This window comes from Solenopsis invicta, chromosome 7 (genome assembly GCF_016802725.1).
Source record: "Solenopsis invicta isolate M01_SB chromosome 7, UNIL_Sinv_3.0, whole genome shotgun sequence".
Classification (NCBI taxonomy): domain Eukaryota; kingdom Metazoa; phylum Arthropoda; class Insecta; order Hymenoptera; family Formicidae; genus Solenopsis; species Solenopsis invicta.
In genome coordinates, this window is record NC_052670.1 from 9,907,906 (window position 1) to 9,918,406 (window position 10,501).

Sequence of the window (10,501 nt, forward strand, 5' to 3'; positions counted from 1 at the left end):
AATATCTTCTTTCGTGTACATTTATAATTCTTATTTTTCTAAAAAAAATTAATTTTACTATCTTTTTACAAATCTTACATGAGGTAACATAAGAAATTTTCTAGTTAATACATTGAGAAAAAACGTTGAAATATTAGCAAGTAAATGTTACTTGTGGTGTTTCCTTTGACATTTATTGATTATAAAGAATTTGATTGTGTGTGTGATGACAAAATCTATTCCTATGAAAAATAATTTATTTTTCTCATTAATCGATTTAATAGAAATAACATTTTATTTTGCCATATTTAAATAAAGATTTATTTCAGTGTATTAAATTTCTAAATTTCTCACGAATAAATTTTTAAGTATCTTTTACTCAATGTAAAAGAAAGTGTCTCAGTGCTTATATATCATATTTAGAAAGTTATTTAAACGTTTCCTTTAAGAAACTGCTATGCAGTGATGGGTTTCGAACGATAAAGGCATGACTGAAAAGATCTTGATTCTTGAGACAATTTGGCGGATTTTTGAGTGCACGTATTACGTCAACTCTATACGTCGCTTTATCCGAGATAAGTAATAATGTTTTGGGCACACATCGCGGAGGTCCGTCCGTAAATTAGAGTCGCGACGTGCCGAGCCTCACCTGGGTACACGAACGAGTTTAATGATTGTTTAATGGGGGCGCGTATGTCGTAAATTATCCTTGTATTCGACGGTCTCAAATGCTTGAAATTGCCTCTGGGTTCTGAGCACGGGTATACATGGCAACCCTCTCTCTCTCTCTCTCCTTCCCCCCTCTCTCTCTCTCTCCTTCTCTTCATCGTTCTGCATCTCTGTCCCATGTTCTCTTTTTCTTTTCCTTCTGTCTTTCTCTTGTTGAAAAAATTACAACTTTAAAGGAAACGCGGATATATTACGCGGCATCAATAAGGAACTTTGCTGCGATTCTGACCTTCGGTGCATAAATTGCTATATAAATAATTGCATTAATAATAACACGTCTTCGAATCGATCGAACCTATAAATGTCCGTTCAAGATGTTGAATCGCTCTTTGTTTGTATCTCAAAAATATATGGACATTAGTGTATTAAAAGAATCAATTTTTGGTGAAATTAAAGAAAATGAAATAAATATTCATCGATTCTATTTTTATTTTACGAGATTTATGAAATTATTTTAATACAAAAACGAGATAAAAATAATCAAAAGAAAAAGTACGATAAGAGGAATTAGAAGGCAGCGCGATAATTTCTTTTATCTTTTAATACCGCGAGCTTTTATTCAATTTATCTTTTTTATTAAAAAAATAATAAAAAAGTATGCGCTGAAAAAAATATCGTTTTGACTAATTTTTTAACTTGATTAAATTTTTTCAGTTCAAGTATTTATGTATTTGACTTAAATAAAATTCTTGCGCTTCAGTTTAAGCAATTATGTATTTAACTTAATTACATATATTTTATTTGTGTTTTGTGAATAAATAAATATTTGAACTGAAGAAATTCAATCAAGTTAAATTTAGTCAAGTTAACAATTTTTTTTCTCAATATGCAAATTGTGAAAATTGCAGTGTTGATTTGTGCAATTAAATTTGGAACATCATGTTAGAGTGACTACATCATATGAATTATGTTTCCATTTGTACTTTATGTAATCATGAATTTTTATATCTCTTTATATAATTATGTTTATAATTCTATTATCTACGGCTTACCTCCATGACGAACCACATTTCATCGTATTCGGATTTCTTTGCTGATCGTTTGCGATATATTCCGTAGAATTCCGGCAGATTTGGATGACCGGCAAAATCACGAAGAATACGATACTCCTCCACAATTAGGGATTGCGTTTCAGGCGTGAGCTTTTGAATCTTAATGGCAACCTTCTTATTTCCTAAAACATAATTGATTCGTATTTATCTCTGCGCATGATCACTCTTTATTGTGGCAATTTTGCTGTGTTGCTGTATTTATATTTTACGATTTACATTTTTTTATGGCTTTATATTTGTCTATATGAATGTAGGTATATACTTTTGTTGCGTACCAGCTTGCCGATCAATCCCTTCGTAAACATTGCCGCATATACCGCTACCAATGCAGTCTTGTAGAGAGTATCTTTTTCCTGGATCCTGAATGCTATCCAATCGTTTAAGAGTCACAGATCCTATGTCCTGATTTTTATCTCGATTTTCCATTTCTTTTTGTTCATTTTGAACGTTATCGTGCCAGTTGCTACTTCTTCCCTGTTTTCCGTAACCGAAATCGTTCATTTTTTAGGCAGCGTCTATCGCCTGAAGTATGCTAGAACAGAAATCGAAATATTTATATACATAAATCATTTAATAATTAAAACAAGCACATGCAAAATAAAGTATTCAATGAGTGATAATTTTTATGCAATTTGAATGGATCAAAAAAATTTTACATTATATTATATAAATTTCTTAGAAGTAAATAAAATATTTTAAATTTTGTGGACTAATTGAATAATTAAATGCATTAATTTTAGCCCAGAATAAACAGTATTGTTTAGTAAAAATTATAACAGAAATAATATTATACTAAAGCTTCTATGAATTATTTTATTAACATATACAGTTTTCATGTTGTATCATATGAATTTATATATTGCTTTTTTTCAGAGAACTTATACTGCTGGTAAGAAAGATCTCTTCAAATCTTAAAAAAGAAATCACGATCGATATCTCCTTGTGATCAAGTCATGGAATCGAGGATGACTTTCCGAATGCCTTGGAATATTTTAAGAGACGTCAAGATTGGGTCGGTTGAGTGTTTAAGCAGCCTCCTCTCTTCCTTAGCTTACAAAGGTGAGTGCTAATTATATTCTCTCTCGAGTGCCCCGTGAACGAGTGGTAATCGCTAATTAGTAGCTTGCTTCCTGAAAGCTTCGGCGGGCGTTGCTGAAGGAAGATAGGGCGAAGAAAGAATCAGAAAGGCGTCGTTGGCCACGAACTTGATTCACGTCCCTGTCTGTTTATCGATCGTACATTTTAATCGAATTATACAAAGCTTACACACTGAGATTTAATCAAATTCTTCCTACGCAAACAAATTTAAGACGCGTTAGAATCTTTCCCCGAATAAAAATTATTTTTTTCAATTCTCATGACAATGGATAATTATGAGACGCGTTAAATTTATTATTTTTATGCCAATAAAATTACAATATTATTAAATACGATATAGGCGCTTGTTCTAAGAACAACTGTGCCAAACTAATTCATAAACTTATCATTATTTGTTCTCCTTGGACATATCTACCCTGGTAAAAAAAAAGAGATGGAATTCAATAAAAGAAATCTTATCGTTGGTCTTCGATTCCTGAATTCATAAACGTGATCGTTTTCTACTGTTTTCTATCAGAAATTTTTACCAGGATAAGTATTAAGCTTGTAGAACGACAAAAATGTTGTATAGAATGGATATTTATCGCTTGCATGTATATCACGGTTTATGTAAAAACATTTTGAACGTGTGACAGCAAATCACATAGTAAATATTTTTTGTATACATAAAAATCTGAGAGAGTAAGAATCTGGAATAGTAAATAGCCAACCGAGAGTTATTTCTTCCTAACATAATTTTAGATGTTTTCTCTTAGCTTATGGTTAGTATAATCCATTTATGAATTACCGCGATTGTTTTCATTTCTCTTTTCTCGGTTCTTAAGGGCGCAGTTGGTAAGCTTCACGAAAGCGTCTCTAATTGGATTATTCGGTTTCAAATACTATAAAGAAAACTAGCAACTAATCAAGATTTTACAAATGAGGAGATAAATTCTTATTCTTTCTTTCTAATTTTCTTCCTCAAAAGTTCCAGTTAAACTTTCTAATATAAAAGAATGCGTTTCGTAAGATCTTTTTGTATGATCTTCATTTTTTTTTTTATGATTGTACATCTTCAAAGACGCAATTATGCAGTGAGAGTTAAATTAAGTACTTTGTTCATTATCGCGAATTAAGCGTTGCACCTCGGAGTTCCTGTAAAAAATTAATCTACTGTTTCCTTGACACGTATCTTCGTATCTCCGCGAACTCGTGTAAATCCCTAGCTACGCGCAGGCCGGCAAGGGAACCGTCGAGTACGCAGGGCGAGAAAAGAGAGGAGCGTCACATCGTTAGCCAATTCATTTATTCCCGGTAGGTCGGCGCCCGTCCGGCATAATCTGTCGATTTGTCGGCACGGCGTGTCCCGTGTAATGCCGCTTCTTGTCGCTTGTAATCGAGTCGGAGGAAAGGAGAGCGACTCGAGCGAGAGGACGGCGCGTCACTGACTATATGTGAACGACCGTAAGAAAAGCCACTCTCCGATCCGGAGAATGTTCACAGTTCCATCCACCATCCTCCATCCTCTCCTTCTCCTCCTCCTCCTCCTCCTCCTCCTTTCCGCTGTTACTCCCGGCGCCCTCCAGGATTCCTCTTCCTGCCTCTGTCTCTCTGCCTTTGCACCTTCCCTCTTCGTCCTGGATTGGTCCTGCGTCGCCTTTCTTTTCGCTTTGCACCGATGCCGGTGCAAGTTTATTGATACGGTGGGGCGCTAAATTATTGATGCCCGACTGCACGCCGCGAGACAACGAAGAAGGAAAGAAGGAGGTGAACGTGGACGTGGTATCCTGTGATTTCAGAAAAAAGTTTTCCGCGTCACTCGGTCCGTCACCGGTCTTCCCGCCGCTCCGCTCCGCTCCTTTTCGCTCTCTTCGGCGCTCGTCGTCCTCTTCTGCGTATTAAACAAGCGAAGTAAACTCGAGCCCGCGCTCTTTAAAAGGAAGGAAGAACTGCGGGACAACGAAACGCGCGCGCGTTTGTGAGAAAGTTTCGCGCGATATGTACGAGGAACCATTGCGAGGTATGTGTTAATAGGGATGAGTTCGCAATCTCTCTCGGATCTTTTCTGACTCGGCTCTTTTCTCAGAAATTGAGAAACCTCATTCTCCCGTTTACGTTACTTCACGGAAAACCGATTTGAATAATCGCTGCTCCTTGAAAAGACTTATTATTACTATCATTAGATAAATGCTGTTCTCGATTCTTTGTAAACTTCCAGCGTCGTCGTTGCTAAGAATAAGAAGGCATTACCACAGTGCTGATTATACGCGGTTTTTTTTCAAAGATGATGGCAATTGGTGAGGCCACACTCAATATCCATAGCATTCCAGAAATTGAATCTAAACGCACAACCGTGTTGAGTAACGATCGATTGGTGCGTATCGATATACACGCAAGGTAACAGGAAGGTGCAATTGCCGCGGGGCAATCGCTGATCTGTTGCAACCTCCATTTGCATTTCCCACAAGGTGATCAATTGACGCACATGCAACGTATAGGGATCAATAGGCTTCCCGACATTCATTTCTGCGTTTCTGCGAAATCGTACATTCGCTTCTCCAAAAAGCCAGCTGTGGGAAAGTTGATATCTGTTCGGGCCGGGGAGGACGGTCGCCTGCCACAGCGGAATGTTAGCACCGCGAATCCCTGGGAAGAAACGGCAACGGTAGTAGAGTGGCAGAAAGAAAAAAGAGGTGGGGGAGGGGGACACAGGGGACCGAAAACGAGCGTCGTCGGATCCGACCGGACTCGGGGACCAGTTGAAAAGGGTTCGGCACTCCTCCCGTTGTTGGAAAGCACCGCTGGTGAACCGCTGACAAGTGGCTCGCTCGCTTCTCTCCCGGTGCCCCCGTGCAAGAACCGCGGCGTGCACTTACAGACGGCGCGGCGTAGCAACGTTAATCGTTTATTCCCTCCTCTTTCCCTCGGCGACCGATTATTACCATCGTGGAATACCCAGGGAGCTTTCGCTTATAGTTTCATAATGGATCTTGGATATGGTAAATCACTGCTCGCTTGAGTGACGTGGCAATTCTTTGAGGTATATAGCGGCATTGTGCGAGCTTAGCGCGAGTTGGCCCTTTTGTTTTATTTTTCACAGATCTCCTTTTCTTCGTTTTACTAAAAATTCTTCCCGTGTAAAACTCCGCTTCTCATTTTCGACGCAGGCATTCGCAAAGAAGCGACCGCCGCGCACGGGTCAAGTCTTTTCGCATGTTGGCTCGAACTACTCGCGGCGCGTATAGAAACGGCGTATCGATCTCTCGAAGGCGGGGACGCCGCCTTACGCGGTCCTTTCTTGCTTTGCGCCTTGTCCCTTTTATAGACACTTCGCGCGACCGATGCTTTCGGCAGATAAAGTGTCGACCTGTTCGTAGATTCTGAGCCTGAAGTGTCGCAGGTCTCGCGTTCTCGTGTCTCGAAAAATCGTGGCGACTACGTACGCTATTTCCGTCAACGGGCTAATTGATACCGGGAACCCGGTCGCGCTTGGTCTTCTCTTCGCCGAAGCTCATGTAACATTTAACCTCTCGGTGTACTTTTTGGGTTCGCGCGAGCCGCGTGAGGCTCTGTCTCGGCCTTTCTTCGGTTTTTTCTCCTCTGCTTCGCTCATTCGTTTTAACAATGTCGATGCGAATACGATGGATTTTTTTTTGCTTCGCTTCGAAACAACATCTGTCATGAAATATCTGTAAACGGGAAATGAGTACTTTGTGTATCGTCACATAAAAGTTGTACGGATGATCTTTTTCTTACCATTTTTGTTGCAAAATACGGCAATTTTGTTTCAATAATTTTTCAAAAACACGCTATAGAATGTAAAACATTTTGCGAACGATGTTATACTTTTTATTTTACTCTCTTTGTTCATTCAAATATTTGCTTTTTGTACATTTAAAGAATGAAGTTATAGGGCTCAGTACAAAGTAAAGCCCACTTTTGAGTTCACCATTTAAAAATGTACCTTACGCTTAGAGTATATGCTTAAAAGATCGTAGAAAGTAAAAATAAAGAAGAGCTGGGAAAAATTGGCAGTAACGTGTCTGTTTAATGCAACAAAAATTAGTGATGAAGTGGATATATGAGTCATTTTTATAAAAATTCGCAGCAAAGAGAGTTCAAGGAGCATACATTATTTTATGGTTCGTTATAACATATTGTAAAATTACTTTTTATTTAATTTCTTAACTATAGAAAATAACAAGTTTTTATCGATTTTTTGGTATAAGTATATTTTGAAATAAAGTATATTTTTTAGAAACAATGTATTCCATAAATAAGGTCCGTTTATATGATTATTGTTATAGCTACTATTATTATGTGCACTACAGGATAACATTTTTAATACCGCTAACACTTTTGAAAAGCTAAAATTGCCCCAAGATTTTCAACCATTAAAAGATTAATTTAAGAGAGAAATTTCAAAGACAAGAATTTAAAGATAATTGTGATATTTAACAGTAGAGGAAGCCCTAAGAGATTTTATTTTTTGTGATTAATTATCTTTTTAAAATTGTTTTAGAAGATAATGTTTAATTTCTTTGTTATTTTTAATTTATTTTTGATTAATTATTAATTATTTTTTTTTATCCTTATTAATTACATTATTTATTATTTTAATTTATTTAAATATATGTTTATAAAGTTTTTAAAAAAATAAAATTAATTAGATGGGCTTTATTTGGCTGAGATATCTTACAGAGTAGAAACTACAATATATTTACTTTATTTATGTTTTAATATTAAATAAAAATAATCTTTGTAAAAAATCTTGTGAATTGAAGTGATAAGAGAACAATACGCTGCAGATTAAGCTCAAGCTTTCAACCTTTACCAAATCGTCGTAATTAAATAATTCTTTTTTTTATCGCTAGAATAGAAAGAAGAGAAATGATTACCTGCACGTGTTGTAAGCCCAGCTAAGCTCAATCGCGACACATTTTATTTTTCCAAGTAGCGATTATACTCTCCGCACTTATTCTTTGCCGTTGCACCCGCCACTCTTCGACTTTGTTATTTTCCCGTATGCGCGACTTTTCTTGCACGGTCCTCACATCCGACGCGGCGATGCAGTAGGCGTGGTGACGGTAAGAGGATAGTACGCGAAAATTGTACTTATGTAAGAGACGTCGCTCCCTCAAGTCGTCCCGCGCGACGGAATTCAACTTTAATTAAAACGCGTCTAGTAGGTCGCGCAGGCCCCGCGGCGTTCACCCTTACAGTGCCAGTCGCGATTGAGTGCACTACGGCGTATTCGTGGGGGGATGACGGTCGTACGGTATGCGAGGGATGCGAGCGCGATGCTTGGCTTCCATGATCCAATAATGCCGACTTAATTAGCTATCTAACTCCAAGCAAGTCTGATGTTAGCTCATTGATTTTGCTTGCCAGACTGCCGTCCAATCGTTTTACCATTTCATTTTCCTTCCTTAGAAATCTAGAATATTATCTTTTATTTGTCGTTATAAGGATTGTTTTAAATCCTATAGAGAATCGTCTGGGCTGCACGGATGATCTTTTGTCTTTCTCTTGATTCCTCATCTCTCTTGCAGGTCTTTCAAATTGCTCATTCGGATCGAGATACTTAATAATAAGTTCACCGCGTGCAATAATGCTTTTCAGCGCTTTCGCTTATCTTTCACAGACATCTTAATCTTTATTCATAGAATATTCACGTGAAAAGAAATACCTGTTTAATACTTGGATAATAGGGGAGAGCTGCCAAGTGTGTACCACTTAAGTTATTTTTTATTATATTTCGCATTTGATGCTATTTGCATATTATGCAAATTAAAGTTTGAAATTGTAGCTCAATGTTTCAGTCATCTATTATTACATGTTAAACCATCCGGTAAGAACAAATTAATTTGTTATAAGCTTTTCTGCAACATGCTGTGAAAGGTGTAATTTAGAAAACCGGTCGCCTACAGCGTATCTGTTGTAGTCTCTTAAATCGTATCGTTTTCGAAAATATCGAATTTATGAATTAAAGTAATTAAAAATATAAGAAACCATTAATTAATATTTATTTTATTAATAACTTATCGAAAAAGTGATCAAATATTCAAGCGATCAAATAATTAATAAATAATAAAAAGATGAGAACACCGAAATCAAATTAGCTTGAATTTATTTTTTTGTAATTAAATAATATATTATTTATTATTATCATTTATTAATTTTACATTACTATCATTTTTTTATAGTAAGATTTTTAATGATATGAAATCGGAAATTTGATAGAGTTTAATAAAAATATTGGTTTAATTTTTATAATAATTTTAAATATGTAAGTATATACAAAAAATGTGAAATATTATACAACTTTTTTATGAAAATATAATAATTCAAAATAAAATTATATAATTTTGTTATCAGCAAAATAAATTGAAACAAAATTTACATTAGATATATCTAATTTTCCAAAATGCTGACAGCATGCACAAAACAAAATAAAACTTGTTGAACTTTAGTCTATGTTATTTCTTATTTATTTTTGTAATTAAATGTTGCTTAAATAAAGTAAAAATGTAAAATATTGAAATAGATACGCTTTAGAAGACCGGTACATTCCTCTAGTAGGTTTATTGTCTTATTAATTAGAATAATACGCTCTAAATTTTACACATTTTTTTATTTATATAATAAGAAAATAAAAGGACAATAAATATCATACATTTTTATTATTATATCGTTACTTTATAAAATTTTTATTAATAACTAAAAGAAAGAATTAATATTTATTATTAGATTATTTGTTTATCACATTGTATGACAATAAAATAAATAATAATTTTGTAAACAGAAATTTATTCAGTAGAGCAATGTTTCAAAATATTTCATTTGAAAAGTTATACTTTTTGTCGCGCATTAATTTTGGAACATCATAGAACGTACTACGTGTAGAGGAAATATATAATAATTACGAGTTCAATATAAGGTAAACTAAGAAAGGAAATAAATAAGGCAAATAAATAAGAGAAATGATTGCGTCATATACGTGCATACGTTCGCTTCTAGTCTCGTTCTTCGGATCGATTTATCTTGGAAAGAGATCTTTCGGAGCAGCGCGCTCGCGCGCGCGCGCGATTAATGCACTTTATCGCGGCTTCTTCAGGATCGTCCTGGTCGTTGCTGTCGTCGTCAAAGGGAACCGCTCGCCGTTCGCGGGACTGTGCAGTTAATGTGGATGCGCGCCTTACCACTCCTTCTTGCTTCGCGAGTGTTTCCTTGGATTTCGACGTTTTATCGCGGACGCGTACTACTGCCACTTTGCTTAACAGTCATCAACTTAGCAGTTTGTTATGCACGGGAGCTTATAAAAAGGTTTTATATCTCCAGGAGCTTATAAAAAAAATTAATTAACCTTCTTTTGCTTATGACAACAAATGTAACTTTCTGCGATTTCCGCAGTAATCGCAAAGGTGATGTTTGAATGTCGGAGTGAATGAACTAATCCAAAGATTTATAGTGAATCTTCAGAAATAAATTATAGATCTATATGATAATGAAAAAAATTGGATAATGAATTAAAACAGATAATTAAATATATTATTGCAATATGAATGGGAGATGAAGTATATCTATATTATGTTTATGGAAATTTATTGTATCATAGGGATTTATCATGTAGCCAATTAATTCGATTACCATTTTATGTTGAT

The 10,501-nt window shown here is 35.6% G+C and overlaps 2 protein-coding genes across 3 annotated transcripts in view; one reads left to right on the plus strand and one right to left on the minus strand.

Moving 5' to 3' along the window:
• LOC105200050 (neither inactivation nor afterpotential protein C) overlaps positions 1 to 8,069 on the minus strand; it is a 30,453-nt gene extending 22,384 nt beyond the window's left edge. The window contains exons 1-3 of the mRNA XM_011167420.3: positions 7,736 to 8,069; positions 2,036 to 2,292; positions 1,701 to 1,882 (exon numbers count right to left, since the gene is read on the minus strand). Coding sequence (XP_011165722.1) covers positions 1,701 to 1,882; positions 2,036 to 2,261 — 408 coding nt within the window. The 5' untranslated portion in view covers positions 2,262 to 2,292; positions 7,736 to 8,069. The remainder of the gene's footprint in view (positions 1 to 1,700; positions 1,883 to 2,035; positions 2,293 to 7,735) is intronic.
• Positions 1 to 10,501, plus strand: part of LOC105200052 (protein Wnt-6) — a 125,780-nt gene that overhangs the window by 19,295 nt on the left and 95,984 nt on the right. For both annotated transcript variants that reach the window (XM_026138656.2, XM_039452033.1), the window contains exon 3: positions 2,634 to 2,649. In XM_026138656.2, the coding sequence (XP_025994441.1) occupies positions 2,634 to 2,649 (16 nt within the window). The remainder of the gene's footprint in view (positions 1 to 2,633; positions 2,650 to 10,501) is intronic.